The following is a 24,585-nucleotide window of genomic DNA, read 5'->3' as shown; positions in this document are numbered from 1 at the left end:
CGACTACGAGGGGTTGTTGTTACAGTAATTTAAGAGGGTTATTCGGGGGTTTTGCACAGCTAATCAAGAGAAGAAACAGATATCGAGTAGCAAAACGAGAAAGACTACTACTACTATTACTACTACTTCTACTCGCGTGCTATTTTTCATCGCCATTTTGATATGCGTCAACGGCACGTGACTTTTTATCAAGATAATTCTAATTAACCATTGAATCTGTCGAAAAATATAATATATACATCAACTTGATATGTATCTGACGATCGTCAGGGTTGCGTCAAGGTTAAACGATTCAACCTTTATTTTTATTAATGGCCACCATTAGGGTGATGATAAAAAGGTGAATTTCTTTTTTTTTTCTTCAAGAAAAATACTGCATGGAATGTTTTCATTTTTTTAAGGAGACATGAGTAATGAATATATGATCAAATTTTGGGACTAAAAAAATTGAAAATTAAGCGAATTATTCGCCATCTTTCAAGTCCCCTCCACTGCTGCAGTTATGGCAACCTTTACAGTGCATGAAATCAAAAAGACCAAAAAGTTGATTAAATTAGAAGCAATTTCCCGTACCATGAACCTCGGTCGAAAATTGAAATTGAACAAAATGACGGAGTTTGAAAAAAAAACGTTTCAAATTTCGCGCGAAAATTTGATGATTTTTGGGCCCTGCCAAAATTACATTTTTTCATTCGATCGAAAAACTGGACGGTTTCATGCTATGCAGAAATATATATAAAAAAAAGTTGCAACAAGAATCAAATCGATCGGATGATTTGTCTTCGAGTTGTAACTGTAGCAAATTTTGGAAAATGTATTTAGGAGGACCGAAAAGTAATGTCGTCACTACGCACGTCAAATGTTGATATTAATATTTCAATCAAAAAAAAAACCGATTGATGATTTTTCTCGTTACGATATTAAAAAAAATTTGCATACCAGATAGAAAAAGGTTTTGTTGATACAACGTGATTAATTAATTTAATATAAATAATTATAATGATTGATTAATAATAAAAACGTTTTTGTCTGCAAAAATTTAATCGTTCAAATTTTGAGGTTAAAAAGCGACATTATTTTCCTGTCCACTTAATAGTTTCGAGAAAAATGCGTTTTACAGTTTAAGTTAGTGATTTGAACGTTGTAAATGAAGAAATATTAGACAACTGTAATTCAAAAAGTATTTGAATTGAATCATTTAGTAGAAAATGATTCCAAATCCTTCGTAAATGGTAAACTATTTGAAAATATTTCAATTTGTTTTATACATTTTGACAATCACCGGTATATACCGTCGTAAATAATCAAAGTTTATGAGAATAAAAAAAGAAACAGAAAAAATGTCAGAGAAATTCCGAGATTTGTGGCAAAGAGGGTCATCTGTACGACGATAGTTCATCTCCCGGTATCTTTTGTATGAGCCAATCATCGGCCGGTATCTCGACCTCGAAGACGTTGTCGCAGTTCGCCTTTTTCTTTTTCTTTTTTTTTCTATTTTTTTTTTTTTATGATGGGCGCAAAAATACACCAAAAAAAAAAAAAAAAAAAGAAAAATCATCGGATTTTAATCAATCTCATAAATGTTTGACAAATATTTTGATTTGTCATTTATCAATGACCAATAAAAAAAAAATCATTTATTATAAAATATCAACCTCCTCCCCCCTCCCCACCCCTCCCCCCTTCCTCATCCTCCCCTCCCCCTGTTAAGGGGGGAATTCCCTTTTTAATTGTGCAGCTGTTTTTTTTTTTTATTAATTATTTATTACTTTTTTTATATATATATATTTATTTATTTATAATTTATTGTTTATTATTATTAATGTTTAAAATAAATGAAAAGACTATAAAATGTGTTTGTGTGTGTGTAAATTTTTTTGTTCCATTATATGTATAAAATACGTAGAATACGTTTGACGTATTTATACGTCCCACCTAATTAACAGATTATGGAACGATGAATTTGTAAAACAAAACAAAACAAAACAAAAAAAAATAAAAATTGTATAAAAATAAAAAAAAAATAAAAAAAAAAGTAGGAAAGTATAAACAACAATTTGTTTTGCAATTGGATATATAAATCATCTTCATATATATTTAAACATTTATTTGTATGATTTTATTTATCAATGATTTGTTCTTGTTCCCCAAAAAATTTGAAGAAATGCGAACATTTACGATACCAAAAGGCCTCGAAACGTGATCGATAAATATATAAATGTATGTATGTATGTATGTGTATATGTGTGTGTACGTGTAAGAATTATATATACATATATATATCCTTTTTCTTCCTCCCTTTTTATCTTTATCGTTGTTATCAGTGTTTACTATAGCGCATACGCAGCGGGAGCGTTGTTTTGCACTCGAGCATTGTACGAGTTTCTCCATTCGTTAAATGATGATCGATCATTGGTGGTAGTGATTATCCATTTTTGTTACTTACAATTAATAAATGATTTCAATTTAATTAACAACATTAGATTTTATTATATGATCAGTTTAAAGTAATCAAATGTTAATGTTTCATATAAGAAACATGTTTCTCTTCTAAGAATGTTTCGTATGTTTCATATGAGAAACGTGTTTCATCTAAGAACGTTTCGTATAAAAAAATAAACAATAAATTATATTTCTAAATGATGAAAAAATGAATCATTAATTAATTGATAGTATCCTGTGTGTTGTTGACATAACCTCTTCAGGGAGAATTTTTTATGTTTCGTATAAGAAACGTGTTTCATCTAAGAATGTTTCGTATAAGAAACGTGTTTCTCTTCTAAGAACGTTTCGTATAAGAAAATAAACAATAAATTATATTTATAAATTATACAAAAATGAATCATTAATTAATTGATAGTATCCTGTGTGTTGTTGACATAACCTCTTCAGAGAGAATTTTTTTATGTTTCGTATAAGAAACGTGTTTCATCTAAGAATGTTTCGTATAAGAAACGTGTTTCATCTAAGAATGTTTCGTATAAGAAACGTGTTTCTCTTCTAAGAACGTTTCGTATAAGAAAATAAACAATAAATTATATTTATAAATTATACAAAAATGAATCATTAATTAATTGATAGTATCCTGTGTGTTGTTGACATAACCTCTTAAAGGAGAATTTGTTTTTTTGTTATGACGAGAAAAGAAATGACTTATTAACAAAATTAACTAAGATCAATTTCAAACTAATCAAAAGTTAATCCTACGTTTCGTATATTGAAATAAATCATTAATTATATTCGTCATAGATTAATTGACAAATGAATTATAGATAATGTAAATAGTAATCTTGTTTTTTGACTTAACATCTTCAGGGAGGATTTTTGTTTTTATACGACGAGTAAAAAATGACTTAATGTTTTTTTTTAATCTTTTTATCTAACTGCATGTTAGAAATAACTATTGCAAATGCAGTTAAAATAAAAAAAAAGTTTAATTATCTGAGTTATCAAATTTTTGTTCTATTTATTAATGACATAACCTATAATTAGAAAAAAACTAATATGGCCGTATATTTGATCAACGGAGTAAAGAGTTTAATTGATTATTAATTAATATTTTAACCCAATTACCTCCACACACACACACACACACATATATATATATATATATATTAATAAACAAATATTATATTATTATATTAAATATCCTATAATAATTATCACGACGAAAAATATAAATATAAAAATAACGTATAAATTTAAAATATTAAAATGAAACAAACGGCACCCGTAAGAGGTTAGGTTTAACTCAATATACAATTTCTTTTTTTTTTTTATATTTTATATTGTATAATATATTATATATATATATATACAAAATATATTATATTATTATATTAAATATCCTGTAATAATTATAAGAACGTAAAATACAAATATAAAAATAACGTACAAATTCAAAATATCAAAATGAAACAAACGGCGCCAAAAGACGTTAGATTTAATTCAATAATTGCTATTTAATATATGTATCAGGAAAAGTAATAGTTATTGTTTTAGAAAATAATTATTTTTTTCTTTCATAATTGATTTGCAAAAGTGTTAGTGACCTCAAGAAGTACAAGTTTATCCCGTAAATTCCAGGAGTCGGTCGAGTAATATTGTTTTATCGTGCAACGAAGCTTTTATCGTAAAACTTTGACAGTTTCTATCAAGCACGTAGTCGGTATTTATCAAAACGTAATGCCTCGGTCCATTACGATAACGTCCATATTCCGTTATCAATCGTAACATACTACTCTTTCTCATTTTTTCTATTTTTTTCTTTTCTTTTCTTTTCTTTTTTATATCCCCTACTACATTCTATGAAGAAACGTGCTCTTATTTATTACTTATCTATTTTAATTGTATTAGTTAAAAAGTTAAAGATTTAATTGTTCGCGTTCTCGATTTCATAAGTGGAAAGAAATTTATCGCGATTGTTCGTGTCAAACCTAACCTCTCTTGGCGCCATTTCTGTTTCATTTTTATAATTCGAATTTATACGTTATTTTTTATATTGATTTATATCTTTCCTCGTGATAATTATATTTTAGAATATTTAATATAATAATAATAATATGTTTTTTTATTTCATATATATTATATAATAAAATAGATAAAAAGAAATATTTAAAATAAAATATAAAAATTGTACACATTGAGTAAAAATTAATCTCTGTTGGCGCCATTTGTTTCATTTTTATAATTTAAATTTGTACGTTATTTTTATATTTGTATTTTACATTTGTAATAATTATTATAGGATATTTATTATAAAAATATAATTTATTTTATATAAAATATTGTATAATAAAATATAAAAATTGTACACATTGAGTAAAAATTAACCTCTTTTGGCGCCATTTGTTTCATTTTTATAATTTGAATTTGTACGTTATTCTTATATTTGTATTTTACGTTTGTAATAATTATTATAGGATATTTATTATAATAATATAATTTATTTTATATAAAATATTGTATAATAAAATATATATTATTTAAAATAAAATATAAAAATTGTACACATTGAGTAAAAATTAACCTCTTTTGGCGCCATTTGTTTCATTTTTATCATTTGAATTTGTACGTTATTTTTATATTTGTATTTTACGTTTGTAATAATTATTATAAAATATTTATTATAAAAATATTGAACAATTTTTAACATTTAAATCTAAAATGAATGGTTTAAAAAAAAAAAAGTAGGTTTAGGATAATTGGAACGTTAAATCGTTGAATTTGAAAGAGGTCAAACTTAAAGGATCGTTAAAAATTTGTCTAATTTTCTCGCTGAGGCGGTCTTAGAATCCAAAATCGTCGTCGTTAGAACGAAAAAGAAAATTGTTTTCTGTGGATCGAGAGAAGAAGAAGAAGAAGAAGAAGAAGAAGAAGAAACGAGTAAGAAGGAACCGAGTCGTGTGTTTTCGGAATTGGTGTCTGTTTAGAGTGCTTGGGCATAAGAGTTATGGTCGCTAATCCGGGAAGGCTTGCGTGCTTTGGGGCGAGCTGATGTATCGCCCAACGACAGCGTTTCGAGGATTCTTGCCCCCGAACAACCGAAAATCCTCTTCCACACGCATTTAGTTCGCATTTAGATGAACAGATTCAAGTCAATTTACTACCAACTTTCTTAACTTGCTACTTTAAGATATCAATTTACCATTTGGAATTTATATATTTGACCTTCGAAAAAGAGTCAAAGAGCTTATCAATTCAATAGAATTATATGAGATTTCTTCGTTGACATTTAAATGTGCTGAATCAAGTCTATTTTATTGATATTTTAACTTGCTATACTTGATGTCATTGATAACTTGAAAATTGTAGGTTTGATTTTAGAAAAAGTAATCAAACCAATTGTATCTGAAATAATTTTTCATAACCTACAAATTGTCCATTGATTATTTATTATATTAAATATTTGTTTTATTATATAAAATATGTATATTAATATATAGAATATAATATTACATAAAATGTAATAAAATATATACAAATAATAAAATAAAATCTAAATAAATTTGTTTTATTAAAAAAAAAAATTTATATTCTTATTTATTAGAAACATTATAATAATATTTATATAATTATAATAAAATAATAACAACACAAATTATATAATATTATAATAAACAATATAGTATATTAGAAACTATATAATAAATAATAATAAATTATAATATAATAACTTAACTTAGAATTGAATTTTTACTATTTAAAGGTTAATCTTGATCTCTAGGTACTGTAAATATTCAATAGATGGCGTTGCATTACAATTCAATTATTTCAGGATTTTTTTTGTTCAGATTTACATATACGCAGCTAGCTCAAATTTTCACATCAGAAAAAAACATTTGGAAACTCTTGTAACCGAAGTGATGATGATGCAAAACTTTTCTTTTTTTTTTTTTTTAGATGTGTGTAATTAACGAAATAATTGTAAATTATATTAAATGAAAGTTTTCTAACAAAATCACAGCAACGCGCATTGTATCAAAGTATCAAATTTTATAAAATATTACAATCTATAATAATAGTATTGAAGATCATTTGAAGAACTTTTAAAAAAGATTTGCGCATTTACAAAAGTATGAATCAAACGGATATCATTACGATTAATTCTTGATATAATCGAGAATATCGAAGTTACGTTGGTATAGTATTTCATCTTCTTATGAATGTTGCTCGGTCATGGGTTAATCATAAGAAGTATAATTTATCTCAAATTCTCTTCTCACTCCTTCTCATTATTTCTTTCTGTCTCTCTCTCTCTCTAACTCTCTTTCTCTCTCTCTCTCTCTCTCTTTCTCTCTCTGTCTGTCTGTCTATTTCTTTCTATCTTTCAAACATTAAGCGATTAGCATATAATAAAAGTCCTGGTAACACGAGCCCTTTTATTTTATCGTCTCCTTCTTAAATGTTCTTTTTGCTTGGTCTTATGATAGCAAAAAAAAAGAAAAAAAAACCCCCGAAGACGATAATAAAATCGGCTCAAGTCAAAAATCATCGTGTAAGAAATCGGAGGAGGTTCTGTTTTCATCTCCAATCTACGCGTTCATTCTATCAGTGTCATTTTTTGAATTGAAATAATAAAAAAAGAAAAAAAAAAGTACAGAAAAAAATAATTCGTCAGATAAAAATAAAGTAACGTGTTTAATGAAATTATTATTTTAAAGATAAGAAATTGTTTTTGTTGAAATTCATTCGAACGTATTTATATTGGATATATAGTAGAAAAAATTGTTATTAATATATAAATAATATTATATTATATATGATATAATATAATAATTACGATTAATAATTCAATTTATTATATACTATATTATATATAATATATTATAATAAAATAATAATAATTAAATATATATATATATATATATATATAATATTATATTAATTTAATTAACTATAGATATATAATATTAATTATTATCAATATAAATAATATTATTATATATATATATATAATAATTATGATTATTAATTAAATATATTATAATAAAATAACAATAATTAAATATATATATATATAATATTATATTAATTTAATTAACTATAATATTAATAAAAATAAATAATTATTTCTATTATTTATAGTAAATAAAATTCAAGATACATCTGTGTGCTGTTAACACAGATCATTAAATGATTGTCAAAAAAAAAAAAAAAAAAAAAAAAGAAAAGGCAAATAAAAGACATGTCTCTCATGTCATTGGTTAGGTAATAATAATCTAATAGATTATAATATTATCTACTATATATCTAATATATCAAATACTTTATCACACTCGAGGCCATTTGCAAAACTACTGGCACGTACTCTCGTTTAACAAATGGTAACAGTCGTTTAATATAAGACGTTCAACTATTTCGTTGTACGAAGACAAATGGCACAAACTGGTAAGATAATCATCGATAAATATACCAAACGAGTTTCTTCTTCTTCTTCTTTTTCTTCTCTCTATTCTGAAGGTGTGTGTATGACACGAGAGAGAGAGAGAGAGAGAGAGAGAGAGAGAATCTATTTTCACACGCCGACCATATTAAATCCCATCATGTTTCTAATATAACTTATTTTACTTTAACATGTTGAACGCCACGTCAGTTATCGATGACTGACACTAGACTTTCCATTTGGGCCGCGTCGGTCACATATGACTGACACTCAACTATTTTTTCAATACAAAGTAAAGCCTGTGGCCTGACAGGAATTTCCCTAAGAATTCATGTGGCGCTCAAAGTGTTAATAATTGTGAAAAAATATATATATATTTTTATTAAAAATATTAAATAATTATTTATTAATTAATTAAACAATATTTTTATTATTTACATTTAAATTATAATTATTATATTTTTTATTTTATATTAATTGTATTAATATAAATTATATATTATATTATAATAGAGCTTTGAATGGCTCAGGGTGTAAGAGCAGCTGCTCCGTAAAGAAAGAATCCGGGTTCGAGTCCCCCCGGTGTCCAGTTTTTTATTACATTTTAATTATATCATTTTATATTATAATATATTTATATATATATTTATATTATATTAATATAATATAAATAATAATTTATTATATATTAACAAATATTATAAAATTAATAATATTATTAATTAATAAAATAATATTATTAATTAATAAAATAAATAATATTAATTAATAATAAAAATATTATAAAATAATATTAAATATTAAAATTATTATATTATACAATAGTATAACAATATTTATTACTTGTATTATTTCTTCTGTATTTAATATAATAAATAAATGTTATTAATTTATAATAAAAATTATAAACTAATAACATTATAATTAATATAAAAAAGTTAATATAATTAATATAATAACATTAATAATAATTTAAATGTTTAAATTATTATTATATTAATATAAAAAATATTATTATATTATTATTATAATAAAATATTATGATTGTGTGTAAAATGAAACTTTCAATATTTAAATGAAATAATTTTGCAATAAAGTAAAAGATTTATTAAAATTTTTCTTTTTTCTTTTTGACGATCGATCAACGTTTTAAAAAGAAGTTGTAGATGAAGCAAAAAAATAAATAAATAAATAAATAAAATAAGTGAATTTAGTGAAAGAAATTTTTGGCAAATCTTCGTTTTTTTTTTTGTGAAATCCTTCGTAAGACTATTAAACCCAAAAACGATTTTCATTTCAAAGGGTACGACAAGGTAACGACCATCTGACGAGAACTATGATCGCAGGAGAGAATGTGACTAAATGGTGCGTCGAAAGATCAGGATGCAGCCTCTCGCGGTATATCACTTTCCCCTTTCGTTTCTCTCTTTATCTATCTATCTCTTTCTTTCCCACCCTAGCTACTCTAATTCTTCCACCATCTTCACTATCGTTTTCCGCTTTGGACTCCCTCGCGAGCATGACACTCGACAGCTACGAAGCTTTCGTATTATTAGAACCGGGGACCGTTTAGCGAGTACGAAAAACGAACAAAATGAAACAGTCAAAGAGAGAGAGAGAGAGAAGGTGAAAAATTAATCCTACTTCAGGATATTACGCAGAAATCGTTTCCAATTGAAAGAATCATTTTTCAAACTATATATATAAATACTAGGATGTGTTTCGGACAACCATTGCTATGGGTTTGTTATAAAATGTTGATTTAATATAATTTTAAACTATTTAGTAAATTATAATAATGCAGAAAATAATAACAGAATTAGAATGGAATACATAAAATAATAATACAAGAAAAAATATAAAAAGTAAGGTTATGTCGTACGTAAATCTGGAAAAGATTGAAAAAATTGAATTGTAATCACAGCGCCATCTATAATTCAAAACTAATTAATATAGTCAAATCAATATTCACTAATAATTTATTAGGAATCAAAAATTAGGCATAAAACAATAAAAAATTTTTAATATGTATAATATATAATACACATAAATAACAACACACAAAATAATACCACAACTAAAATGGAATACATAAAATAATAATATAAACGAAAAAAAATATAAAAAGTAAGGTTAGTTATTTCATGTGTAAATCTGAGAAAGAAACAAATGACGTGAACATAGCCAATAATTGAATTGTATTATAATATGGCGCCATCTAATAAAAAATTATACAGTACTTAGATACCTAGATAACCTCTAAATAATAAATCACTTTAAATTAACAATAAAAAATAAAACTAATCGTTACAAAAACTATCCTAATTCCTAAATTAAAAAAAAAAAACACATAAAATAAGTAAAAAATTCCTCAAGATCGATTCAGTAATTCCAAAATTCATTGGAAACCAACAAAAATACAGAAATCAATTATTTTGCAAATTTATCGAAGTAATGTGTAAATTAACTGAACAACACTGTCACAAAGAAGAGAAAGAGAGAGAGAGAGAGGGGAAGTAAAAACAAACCAGACATTACATGCATGTAATATACACATATACATACCTTGATGTATATTTGGAAGTGGCGAAGGAGGAGACAGCTGAAAATGTTCCTGTTTTATTTTTAAAGGATGAGGAGAGTCCTGCATGCTGCCTAGTCCTGCAGTACCGAAACTACCGTTACCCTGTTGCAGTTCCTACAAAAAAAAAAAAAAAAAATTTAAATAATATACTGTTCCTTTCCATTTTATTTGTTTTTTTTTTCAAATATTACTATTATTATTTGAAATTTAATCCTTAGAGTACTATGGACGCATATGGATGCGTTGGGTAAAAATTACCAGAATTTTCTATCGACTCATATACGTGTTTCTTAATATTAATGTAAAATAATGTAATGTTAATATTAACAAAATTAAATTATATTCAGAAAGAAAATCTTTAATTATGAAATATAATTTATTATTAAAATCTAGTTAATAATAAATTATTTCCATTCCTACAAAACATTTTAGTTCAAATAGTATTCAGCACTCAAAGGGTTAACAATAATTCATTGTTTGTTGTTCAATATAATAATAACAATCAATTATTAATTATTAATTATCAATTATCAATTCATTGTAATAATAATCTAAATCATTTTTCATTTTGTTGACTAATTTAAAAGTAAACATTTAAGAATAAGTTAGCAAAGGATAATAAGGTAAGATGATAGAACACGAACAGACAGAAACCACCGAGAATACTCCAAAGCCAAAAGACTTTTGGCTTGAGACTTGTGATGTTTGAAGTACCGTCGCCGGAAGCTTACAAACACCGACTCTATGTTGTGACATCTTATTATGCCAAGTAAAACTTACGGTCTCGCTAGATCGTTAATTTGCGATCCGGTTTTACGACGCCTAGTTTGCAAGCTTTCAAGAGGGTACACACCATCTTCTCTAACAGGATTGATACCAGTAAATAGACATATCCAATAATAATAATAATAATAACAATAACACAATTCATTTAACGATAAACAATTCATTTTTTTATCATTTTTTTTCTTCTTTCTTTTAGTTTGTAGAAATAAAAAGTTAATAAAATTGTTTCTGTTTTCTAAATGGGAAAAATTAGCCTCTTATGCATTATGGGCCACTATAGTGGCTATCACGGATGCCATCTGGCAGTAGGATACGTCACTATAGTGACTTTTGTAGATGCCATCTGATAGTAGGACGCGCAACTGTTGTGACTTTTGCGGTTGTCATCTTTCAGTATGACATGCCACTATAGTGGTTTTCACGGATATCTTTTAAAATATATTATATCTAATTTTATTATTAATTATTTAAATAAATTGGTGCTAACTTTTCAGCCACTACCTGCCACTATAGTGTCATATATCGGATCATATATTATACCTAATTTTATAATTAATTATTAAATTAAATTGTATAATGGTGTTTAACCTTTTAGGCACTACACGCCACTATAGTGACTTTCGCGGATGCTATCTTTCTTCCAATACAACTTGTCACTATAATGGCTTTCGCGGTTAATATCTTTTAAAATATATTATACTTAATTTTATAATTAATTATTAAATTAAATTGTATAATGTTTTTTAACCTTTTAGGCACTTCGCGCCACTACAGTGGCTTTACGGATGCTATCTTTCTTCCAATACGACGCTTCACTATAGTGGCTTTCGCGAATGTCATTTTCTAGTACGATGCACCACTGTTATGGCTTTCGCGAATGACATTTACTACGATGCGCCATTGTAATGGCTTTCGCGGATGCTATCTTTTTGTCAATACGACGCGTCACTATAGTGGCTTTCGCGGATAATGTCTTAAAATATATTATACCTAATTTTATTATTAATTATTAAAATAAATTGTACAATGGTGTTTAACCTTTTAGGCACTACACGCCACTACAGTGGCTTTGCGGATTCTATCTTTCTTCCAATACAATGCGTCACTATGGTGGCTTTTGTGAATATCATCTTCCAGTATGACGCGCAACTATAGTGGTTTTCGCGAATGTCATTTTCTAGTACGAAACACCATTGTAGTGGCTTTCGCAGATGTCATCTTTTTCGAGAATGTCATTTTCTAGTACGATGCGCCACTATAATGACTTTCGCGGATGCAATCTTCTAGTACGAAGCACCATTGTAGTGGCTTTCGTAGATGCCATCTACTACGACACGACACTATAGTAACTTTCGCGGATGCCATCTTTCAGTACGACGTGCCACTATAGCGGCTGTCGCGGATAACATCATTAAAAACATATTATAACCTAATTTTATTATTAATTATTAAAGTTAAATTAAAATAGTATTTTCTATGGGTGATCTATTAAACAGAACGCGTATTAACTTTTGCAGAGTTTATTTTTAAATATAAAAGGAAAGAAAAAAAAAGAAAAGAAAATAAAATAAAATAGATCGATTTGGATCATTGACGAACCGGTTTTTCTTATCAATTTCTAAGATAAATTACGCATTCGTTTCTCTCATAGCTCGTATAGTAAATATCATCGTTTTTTATCAATTTCCCCCCCCCCCACCCTTAATATTACATAATGTTAAAGAGAAAGAATGAAAGAGAGTAAGAGAAAGAGAGAGAGAGAGAGAGAGTAAAATAAAAACAAGATCAATTAAAAAGAATAAAATAAAAAAAAATTGTGTACTATGTCAATGAATTTAAAATTTTTATATGAAACGTCAACACGCACACACACACGTACATCGGAACGTAACATTGACCCTTCTCTCACTCACTCTCTCTCTCTCTCTCTCTCTCTCTCTCTTACTCGTTTCGAATGTCACCATCATAAAGGGAAATTATTTCGAGTATTATTTCGGTTTATTTGTTTAGATAAAATAACTATATACAGAAACACCCATGGTCGATTGTAACTAAATTGTGTGTGGCAAATCGATTGTTATTATATATATATGTATATATGTATATATATTTGGTCAAGGATGATTTTTTTCTTCGCACCTGATGATTGATAAATAAACGAATTATTCATAACTATGAATTATACGTTGAATAATTAGAATGAATGAATGAATTGTGTCGTAATTGATAAATTAACGCGTCATTTAGAAATATAGATCAAAATTATTACGAAACACCATAACAGAGAGTATTTCAATTGTGAAAAATAGTTAAAGAAGAGAAAAATAATTTTATAATTAATAAAAGAAATAATTTTATTTATTTATTCATATTAATTCTAAATAATAATTATATTTATTTATTAATATTAATTCTCAATATATATATATCAATCAATTTTTATTTATTTTATTATAATAATAAAAGTAATTTAATAATTATTAAAAAAATAATTTTAATTATTTTAATAATAATAAATACAATTAAACAATAATTTTATTTATTTAATAATATTAATTCGAAAAAATATTAATTTCTTTTTTATTTCAATACTAAAAATAATTTTATAATAATTAATACAATAACAAAATAATATTATTTATTGAATAATATTAATTCTTAAGAATATTAATTTTATTTATTTTAATACTAAAAATAATTTTAAAATTATTAAAAAAATAATAATTATATTTATTTTAATATAAAAATAAAAATAATTTTAAACCTATTAAAAAAATAATTGTATTTATTTTCATAATAATTTTAATAAATATATATATATATAAAAAAAAATAATTTTATTTATTATTTAATGTTAACTCTAAATATTATAATTTTATTTATTATTTAATGTTAATTCTAAATATTATAATTTTATTTATTATTTAATGTTAATTCTAAATATTATAATTTTATTTATTATTTAATGTTAATTCTAAATATTATAATTTTATTTATTATTTAATATTAATTCTAAATATTATAATTTTATTTATTATTTAATGTTAATTCTAAATATTATAATTTTATTAATTTTTTTAATAGTAAAAATAATGTAATAAAAATTAACACAAAAAAAAATAGTTTTTTTATTTATTTATTAATATTAATTATAAATATATATTAATTTTATTTATTTCGATAATATTTATCATATATAATAATTTATAAATTTTGTCATAAACACACAATAGAAAATATTAATCAAATAGTCAAATAATCTTCTAATAATTTTGTTTTTTTTTTTTCTTAACTAAATTATCATCCTCTTGACTTATTTAAGATCTTCATTAAGTGACGAGAACTTAAAACAAGTCATTCGATTCTTATCGATTACTTTAGTAGTTACAGTAAACGAAAACCTATGAATATCGATCGAGAATAAGAACCAGCGATAACCCACATTCCGTTCAATTCATTTCATCAAGACGAATTGATAAGAAGATTTATCTATTAATTATAATTATAATTAGATAATCGTTTGACACAGATGAAACAACTTAGAAACTAAATACGAGTTAACTGAACAAATAAGAAATGTTCTCATTCCGCAATACACAAGAAGATCGATGTTAACGATAATGTTACCATCGAAAAGACGTCAATGATATTTATGATTGCGAAATTTTTCAAAAGTCATGACCTTGACATTTATTCATAAAATTATTCAACCACGAGTATGATAAGAATACAAAAATGATGAATATTCGACTGATTAAATCGTCGCATTCGAATGCGCAAAAATTTCGAATTTAAATGACAATAAAAAAGAATTCGTGAAATATTTATTTATTTTATTTATTTATATTTTTAAATAATAAAATGTGTTAATGTGTATTGGGATTGTTCGAAAAGTTCAATGACAATTTTTGTAAGTGGTTTATTTAAGTATTTTTGGGTTGAAAAATCCTGAAAAGTTTTGGTAGGAAGAAATTTTGAGGTTATCCAGAAAGATGGCGTAAAGGTTTTGAAATAGAATGGCACTTATATTTTATTTAGTAAATATTTAAAAATAAACTAATAATTTTGTTTAGTTATTTAATATTATAATTTAATTATTTAATAAAAATTAGAAGTAATAATATTTAATTAAAAAAAGAAAACTTAAATGCGTTGCGTTGCGTTGCGTTGTGTTGCGTTGCATTGCGTTGCGTTGCATTGTGTTGCATTGCGTTGTGTTGCGTTTCAAACTTCCGTCAAATTAAAATTCCATTTAATTAAAATTAAATTGTTTAATATTTGAATTATTTAATTAAAATTAAAACATCACACAAACTAATAATATTCAATAATAAAAAAAAGAAAATGAAATGCGTTGCGTTTCAATCTTTCATCAAATTAAAATTCAGTTTAATTGAAATTAAATTTTGTAATTTTGTAATTATTTAAATTGAAAAAATTCAATTTTTTATTTTATAATTATTTAATTATAATTAAATTTTGTTATTTTCTAATTATTTAAATTAATAGAATTAAATTTTGTATAATAGTTTTTTATTTATTGTAATTAACAAAATTAAATTTTTTATTTATTTTAATCTTATAATTATTTAATAATAAATTTATAATATTAATATAATATTTATTAAAATTTATTAATATTTAGTAATATTTAATTTAAAAAAAATAACTTAAATGCGTTGCGTTGCATTACGTTGCGTTGCGTTGCGTTACATTGCGTTACGTTGCGTTGTATTTCAAACTTTCGTCAAATTAAAATTCCATTTAATTACAATTAAATTTTTTTAATATTTGAATTATGTAATTAAAATTAAAACACCATAAGCACTAATAATATTCAATAATAAACAAAATACTTAAATGCTTTGCGTTTCAATCTTCCAAATCCGTCAAATGAAAAATCCATTTAATTACAATTAAATTGTTTAATATTGTAATTTATTATTTAAATTGTTTTTAAATAATTATTATTTAAATTTTTATTTAAATAAAATTAAAACACTAATAATATTTTTAAAAAAGAAAAAATTGAAATGAGTTGCATCGGGGTTAGATCAAAATCGTCACGAACAACTTTCTGAACAATCTAATAATATTATTACGCGTATTACATATAATTATTATAAAAACTGTAAAATATTATTATCAATTGTAATAAATAAAAGATAAAAATTTTAAACTCACTCCGGAGACAGGAATGACGTGAGAAACCATTCTGGTTCTGGTGTCCTGTGATGAAGAATAGTTCATAAAGATGTTCGCCGCTGTGGCTGCATTTACACGATGCTGCTCGACGAAATCCTCCCAATAAACGGAAAGACCCTCCACAATTGCAGTTGTATTTGTAAGTTGTATTTTTAATTTTTTTTTTGTTTTCTTTTTTTTTTTTTAAATAATTATTGCCTATTATGGCACTTGAAAAAATGCGTTCAAACTCGAACAACAAATTATATTTTTTTAATTATTTTTTGTTTGTTTTTTTTTTTCAATTGATCTTAACAATTTTATGATCCAAACTTATTTCTTTGCTTGTATATTTTTTTTTTTCAACAAATTTTGTATTTTAATATATTAATTTCTAATATTTTAATATATTAATTTAATTATAAAAAAAAAAAAGAAAAAAATAACCCCACAAGAAATTTGCAAAAGTTTTACAGAAAATTTCAATTTTTTCCCTCAACTCGAATCTCTCGCTGATTAAACATCAACGTATGATTCTATGTATATGTGTGTGTGTGTGTGTGTGTGTTGTATATATGTGTCACTTTATATTATTTCTTTTTTTTTAAATTCCTTCATCAAGAAAATATTACTACGAAGTCACGATCACATCGGTCGTTGACCTGTAAAAAAAGAAACATAAGAGAAATTCTCTTTAAAGATTATTTTTGCACGATCATTTATTTGTATAGTAATTAAAAAAAAAAAAAAAAAAAAAAATTCTATATTAAATGTACGAGATATCTTATTTAAAATGAATGAAAAGTGATAAAACAAATATTTCATATAGATATAGTATTTTAAAATGAATAATTATTGAAAATTATATCGAAATAATAATCATAATAAATATATATATATTAAAAAAAAAAAAAAACAAAAATAAAAAATCAATAATAACTAGTATCACATTTGATGCATCATTTGCAAATGCATTAAGAGGTCAATCCTAAAAAAAAAAACCTTGTTACTCTCATTTTTCTTATTTCAATAAATTTCATTAATTAATATAATTATTATTTATTTGTTTTTTATTTTAATAAATTTTAACATGTATTATTATATTTTATTTTACGTTACATTTCTATTAACACACATGAGAAACTCAATGTAATTGTTTTCTACACAATTATATTCATGATTATACAATTTGTATTTAATATAATTAAAGTATAACCTCTTATTAAGGAGTTTTATAAATAATATAATTAATATAAATTTAATAAACATTATATTTCAATTGCAACACGTGAGAAACTTAACATAACATTTTTCTACACAATTATATTTATGTATGGTCACCGATACAATTCAAAATGTGCCTAATATTAAAACTGTGGTCATCATCCAGAATACAATTTTTGAATGCATCAGCAACTTTAGATATATTTAGGATCGATCATGAACCAGATGAAACGAAATTAACGAAGAACTTAAGCAAAGAAATCAATTTAGGCAATGTCAATAAATTACTCAGCTTGCAATTGCTTTAAAATCAGGATATACAGGACAATCATCCTACCGGTAGTCCTTTATGGTAGCCAAACGTGGTGTCACTTACGTTACGGGCCCAAAAGAAATTGAGGCTTTTCGAAAATCAAGTTGTTTCGTAAAATGTTCGGTGCAAAACGCGATGAGCAAACGGACGAATGGGAAAACTTCATAACATGGAAGTACACCGACTGTACAACAAAACCGGACATCATTAACGTCGTAAAATCATGCCGATTAAGATGGGCAGGATGTCACGTGGCGTGCATGGGGGTGGATCGAAGGGTGCATAAAATACTGATCGGTATACCGAACGGGGAAAAGACCATTTGGGTTGACCGAGACGTAGATGGGAGGACAATATTGTTTCGGGATCTTAAGGAAGTGGGCTACGAAGACTGCGAATGGAGGAGTCGCGGCTCAGGGATGGGATTGGTATTTACAGCAATGAACTTTCGAGTTCCTAATGCCAATTAATAATAATAATATAAACGTTATATTTCTATTGACACACATGAGAAGCTCTATGTAATATTTTTCTGTATAATTATATTGGATTGGCATCTAAGTGATTGCAAATTTGAAATAAGAATGACAATTCAAAATTGTTGCTTCAAAATCTAAGTTTATTCAATTAGGTACTGTCCATTTTTGTTGATGATCTTTTGCCATTGGTCAAGTACCCATGTTCATCAAATTTCTGATCTTTGCTATGAAAGAACTGAATTAGGTGTAAAACAAAATACACAATGACTCTAATAACACAAAATATTGAAAAATATTGATTACATCTGTATTTAAAGTTAAAAAAACCATTGACTGGTTTTCAACCATTAAATATATATTTATTCAATATTTTGTACTATTAGGGTACTTAGAGTTGCCAACTTAATATTTATGATTACACATAATTGATATTAAATATAATTAAAATATACTTTTTATTATTATTATTATTATTATTATTATTATTATTACAGTATTATAAACGATATAATCCTGTCGACAGGTTGAACAGATTGAATCCGATGTTTTAATGTTAAAAGACAAAGAGAGTTTAAACGAAGTCGACAACGAAACGTGGATTTAATGGGTTTAAAAACACAAAAAGGGGGGAATGAAGGAAGTGAAGAAGGGGGATGGTAGAAGAAAGAGAAAAAAAAGAAAAAAAAAAGGAAGGAAGGGGAGTATAGAACGTGTTCTGTCGTTGAATGATGATGACTCTTACTACGTAAAGAAATAAGTCGTGAAACACGAGGAACGTAGTCGTTTCGTGTAGATGACGAGAACGCGACAGCTGAACACTTAGGCGACCTGAATACATAGTAATACATAGAATCCAATGAAATAGTCGAAGAAAAAAGAAATAGCATCATCTTCTTCTTATTCTTCTTATTCTTCTTCTACTTCTTCTTCTTCTTCTTCTTCTTCCCTAGGGAAACATCCAAACTTCCGTCGGTTTTACGAACATTGACTTAGATACACGAGTCTTCCTTTCTTTTCAAGAAAAATTTATTATTATTATTTCTATTTTTCTGTTCGTTTTTATTTGTTTGTTTGTTTGTTTGTTTGTTTGTTTGTTTGTTTGTTTCTTCATTTTGTTTTTTTTTTTGGGTAAACTTAATCAACTTTTTGTGATTCAAATTGGAAATTCATCGATATCGTTCGTTTTGATTGATTATTTAGAAATATTATTCAATTTTGGATTATTTTGATTATTATTATTCCATAGTAGTAGAAAATATTGAAAAATATTGAATACGTGTGTGTATTTAATATTAAAAAGAGATTCATAATGTCTTTTTATACTTTTTAGAAGTGCCACGGAAAAATATGTTGTTAGACACCTTTTCACAATTTCATCAAACTTATATGTGTACTGATTTCTATCTTTGAATATCTTTTGAACGGTTAATTTAATCGTCAAAACATAAGACACCATTTTTATAGAGCACTTAATTTCCTACAATAATTTCTATTGCGCATTTTATAATAATCATTTATTGTCGAGTTATAAAATTATTCATCAACAAAAATGAAATTTGTCTTATATTTGTCTAATCAAACTTAAATCTTCAATATCATTCAAATGGTGAGATTTACGGAAAAAATATAAGATACCATTTTTGTAGAGCATTCAATTTCCTACAAAATTTGTCTAGAACATTTTTCTCTACAATCAATAAATAATAAGTTATGAATTTTATTCTATTGGACTGAGGAAAAAAAAGTAAAAAAACTGCAATGCGAAGGATCTTTTCCCTATTAAAATGAAGAGCTCATATTTGGTGAGAATTTTTTTTTTTAAGGTGTCTACCAACCCATTTTTCTGTGGCACTTGAAAAAAAAAAGAATCAGTCATTTTTTTGACCCACCCTAATATATATTATATACAGGGTGATTCTAGTAATGGGAACATAGAATTAAAAAAAAAAAAAAAAAAAAGAAGAAGAAAAAGAAAAAAGAAAGAAATGAAAAGTAATAAAAAAAAAAAAGGAAAAAAAAGAACAAGATAAACATATAAGTAAACGAATTTGTATATATATGAAAATGATTATTATATTTTAATATCTCGTAATATAAGACTCTCTCTGTCTCTCTCTCTCTCTCTCTCTCTTTCTCTCTCTCTCTCTCTCTCTCTCTCTGTCTCTCTCTCGTGCCTATTTCGTTTTATTAAACATAAGTGTGTGGGAGATCATGAAGAAGTTTGTAAACTTTGTTCCATGATCTCTCAAAGATTTGTATGGTCTTGACAAGATGTTTACTAAACATAGCGAGATAAATATTTCTTCTTTAAAACTTCATTCAGATAAACGTCTTTTCATATGCACGCGCGAGATACATAAAAAGAAATTAACAGGAAGAGAAAGATAGAAAGAAATTAAAAAAAAAAAAAATAAAATAAACTAAACAAACATAAGAAAAGAAAAAAAAGAAAATTTCCAAAGATCGTTGTCCTTTTTCTAATTAAATCCAATGTTTATCGATAACCTTTGAAATTGAATCTAATTACAAAACATTGCACATTTCATAAATAATATATATATATACATAATTATTTATATATATATTATATTATAATATTATTAATATATTAATATTTAAATATTAATAATATCTAATTATTATTTAATTATTATTTTATTATATATAATATATATATATAATAAATATATTTATTATATTTTATTATATATATGTATTGTTATATTATTTTATTTTATTAATATTATTATATTATTATATATAATATATATTAATATAAATTATTAATATAATAATATATTATATACTTTATACTTAAATTTATACTAATATTACTTAAAATTATATAATTATTGATATATTTATTATCTTCTATATGATATATTTATTATTGATATATATATTACAATAAAATTAATAATATCATGAATTTTATATATATATATATACCATATTTGCAATAAAAAAAAATAGTTTTTTTTTAGCAAAAAAATTATAAAATTTAAATATTAGACACAAGTGTCAGAATACGATGTGATGTTTAAAATGATTGAAGATAACTGAGAATTTTTTTCATGAAAATAATAAATAAAAATATTATTATCATCCAAGCTGGGAGAAATTTAGCGACGTTAGGCTTGCCGTCGGATATTTTTTTTAATTGAGAATAATACCTCGACACACAAAAAGATTTGAATGAATGTAAAAACATATGTAATTTCAAAAATTAAATTGAGGTGGTCTTTTAAAAACTCACAATTGCAAAAAATGCAATGAACATTTACGTATTATCAATGACATATATATATATAAGTTCAAAAAATACTTTTCAATTTGAAATATTGATAATATACATTATCTTATACTTTGCTAAAAAAAAAATTTAACAATCTAATATCTATAAAATAAAAATAACGATAACGTTTAAAACAAAACAAAAAAAAATGACAATAAATTAATTTATACAAAAAGAATTTTTAAATTTGAATTTACATTTGACCGACGGAACGTGTACAATGAAAACAAAACTCTTTCAAACAAGAAATGTAATATACCTTTAACAAAATTCTCAATCATTATCTTTAAGGGGCACCATTAATACAAAATTTTGAAATGATCGAACTTATTTTGAAAATAACATAGTCAAATTTCAAGTGCACATCTCAAATAATTTTTCAGTTACAGTCATCTAATATTTCTTCATTTACAACGATTCAAATCACTAACTTAAACTGTAAAACGTATTTTTCTCGAAACTATTAAGTGGACTGTAAAGTAATGTCGCTTTTTAACCTCAAAATTTGAACGAATAAATTTTTGCAAACAAAAACGTTTTTATTATTAATCAATCATTATAATTATTTATATTAAATTAATTAATCACGTAGTGTCAACTAAACCTTTTTCTATCTGGTATGCAAAATTTTTTTAATATCGTAACGATAAAAATCATCAATCGGTTTTTTTTTTGATTGAAATATTAATATCAAAATTTGACGTGCGTAGTAACGACATTACTTTTCGGTCCTCCTAAATACATTTTCCAAAATTTGCTACAGTTACAACTCGAAGACAAATCATCCGATCGATTTGATTCTTGTTGCAACTTCTTTTATATATATCTCTGCATAACATGAAACCGTCCAGTTTTTCGATCGAATGAAAAAATGTAATTTTGACAGGGCCCAAAAATCATCAAATTTTGGCGCGAAATTTGAAACGTTTATTTTTCTAACTCCATCATTTTGTTCAATTTCAATTTTCGACCGAGGTTCATGGTACGGGAAATTGCTTCTAATTTAATCAACTTTTTGGTCTTTTTGATTTCATGCACTGTGAAGGTCGCCATAACTGCAGCAGTGGGGGGGGACTTGGGAGATTGCGAATAACTCGCTTAATTTTCAATTTTTTGGTCCCAAAATTTAATCATATATTTATTACATATCCACGAATATAATTTAAACGATAAATTAAACATGTAGTTATACAATTCAACAGGATCAAAAAGAAATGTGTTCTGATCTTTTTTTTATCTATTCAACTGTTTCTATATTACACAAAGTTTTTATATATTAAAAAATAAATATTATTAATAAAAATATGTAAATAAATTTAAAATATATATATAAGATAAAGATATTAAAGATAAAATTACATTTATATAAAAAAGTTGTATATATACAACTAATATATAAAGATATATTTTTAAATATAAAAAAAAACATATTTTAAATATAAAATAAATAAAATATAATTTATAAATTATATAGATAAATACATATATATATATAAGATAAAGATAATAAAGATAAAAATTACCTGTTAATAACTTGCACTTAGATGAAAGAAACCAATATGATATCTTATTATTAAATCCCTCGAAGAAAATCATGCAGTATAACAAACCAACAACAACAACAACAACAAAAAGAAGAAGAAGAAGAAGAAGTAGAAGAAGAAATCAAAAAACAACTAAACAATAAACTTTCGTGATTGTTTGTAAACAATCGTTGAAGAAAATCGGGGAGAACACAACGAAGTCCTCGGGAACCGATCACGCGACTGATTCGATCACCTCGCAGTGGAGTCACCTCTGTCGAATCATAATTTTCAATCGGCGAAGGGAAAGAGAAACAGACTCAGAGAGAGAGAGAGAGAGAGAAAGAGAAAGAGAAAGAGAGAGAGAGAGAAAGTACACGTTTACACACACACACACATACACCACATTCACACGTGCCACATCTATACACGGGAATATACGTCAAAAGCGCCGCCAGCTAAAGGAGCTTTCACGTCGAGAGAGAGATGGGAAACTGAGATCGAGAGAACAATTTTGCCTTTTACTCTCTCACTCTCTCACCCTCACCCCTCCTCTCTCTCACTCTCTCTCTCTCTTTCTCCCTCTTCTTCTCTTTGGTTACGTAGTGGTAGAGGAACGCGTAGGCGGAGTTTCTGTTCTCCTCTCAAACGAGAGGACATCTCGATCCCTCCTCCTACTCTTTTTTTGTATTTTTTTTTTTTACTCTCTCTCCTTCTCTCACTCTCTCTCTCTTTCTCTCTCACATACACATACTCTTTCTCTTATATGTTCTCACGTATACAACATATTTAAACATATTACTTATATACACGTTTTTTTATTTTCTTCATCTCTCTCTCTCTCTCTCTCTCCATTTAACCAATCATCTTCCTTGATTTTGTTCACATGTATCATCGATAAAAAAAAATAAAATCATTATCTGATTGATCTCTTGATTTAACACTTGAAATGCGGGCAACGTATTTTTACGTTTTTCGTAGTCTGTTAATGGAACGCGGATCACGTATAAATACGTATTCAGTAGATTTGTGATTTATAGCAGTTAACGTATAATTTTGACACAGTATGAAGTAGACATGGTTTTTAACTATGTATATGATGAATTGTACATTTTTCAATACATATGTAGTATATAATACGATAAAAATGCAAAAAAATAAGATAGAAGAAATTTTTGATCGAACTCTCGCGCGATTCTGAAAAAAAAACGCCCGCTGCACGCGTAGTTTGATGACGAAGTATACCCGCTGCATGTCGAGTGTTAAATTTGATTTTTCATTTTTTTTTTCTTTTTAGGATTAACAAAATTGT

At 25.5% G+C, this 24,585-nt stretch overlaps 1 protein-coding gene across 5 annotated transcripts in view; it reads right to left on the bottom strand.

Moving 5' to 3' along the window:
- The window catches only part of LOC107071230 (uncharacterized), a 39,874-nt gene extending 16,120 nt beyond the window's left edge, over nt 1-23,754 (bottom strand). For 4 of the 5 annotated variants that reach the window (XM_015330026.2, XM_015330027.2, XM_015330028.2 and 1 more), the window contains exons 1-3: nt 23,274-23,754; nt 16,440-17,101; nt 10,451-10,583 (exon numbers count right to left, since the gene is read on the bottom strand). In XM_015330026.2, the coding sequence (XP_015185512.2) occupies nt 10,451-10,583; nt 16,440-16,505 (199 nt within the window). In that variant the 5' untranslated portion in view covers nt 16,506-17,101; nt 23,274-23,754. Of the gene's footprint in view, nt 1-10,450; nt 10,584-16,439; nt 17,132-23,273 lie in introns of all 5 variants that reach the window. The other variant, XM_089171491.1, reaches the window with a different exon arrangement.
- Nucleotides 23,755-24,585: the final 831 nt, after the last annotated feature.

The sequence above is a fragment of the Polistes dominula genome, unplaced genomic scaffold, assembly GCF_049000335.1.
Source record: "Polistes dominula isolate Pdom_NZ unplaced genomic scaffold, Pdom_raw_medaka contig_26, whole genome shotgun sequence".
Classification (NCBI taxonomy): domain Eukaryota; kingdom Metazoa; phylum Arthropoda; class Insecta; order Hymenoptera; family Vespidae; genus Polistes; species Polistes dominula.
This window is presented reverse-complemented; position numbering and strand designations above follow the sequence as displayed.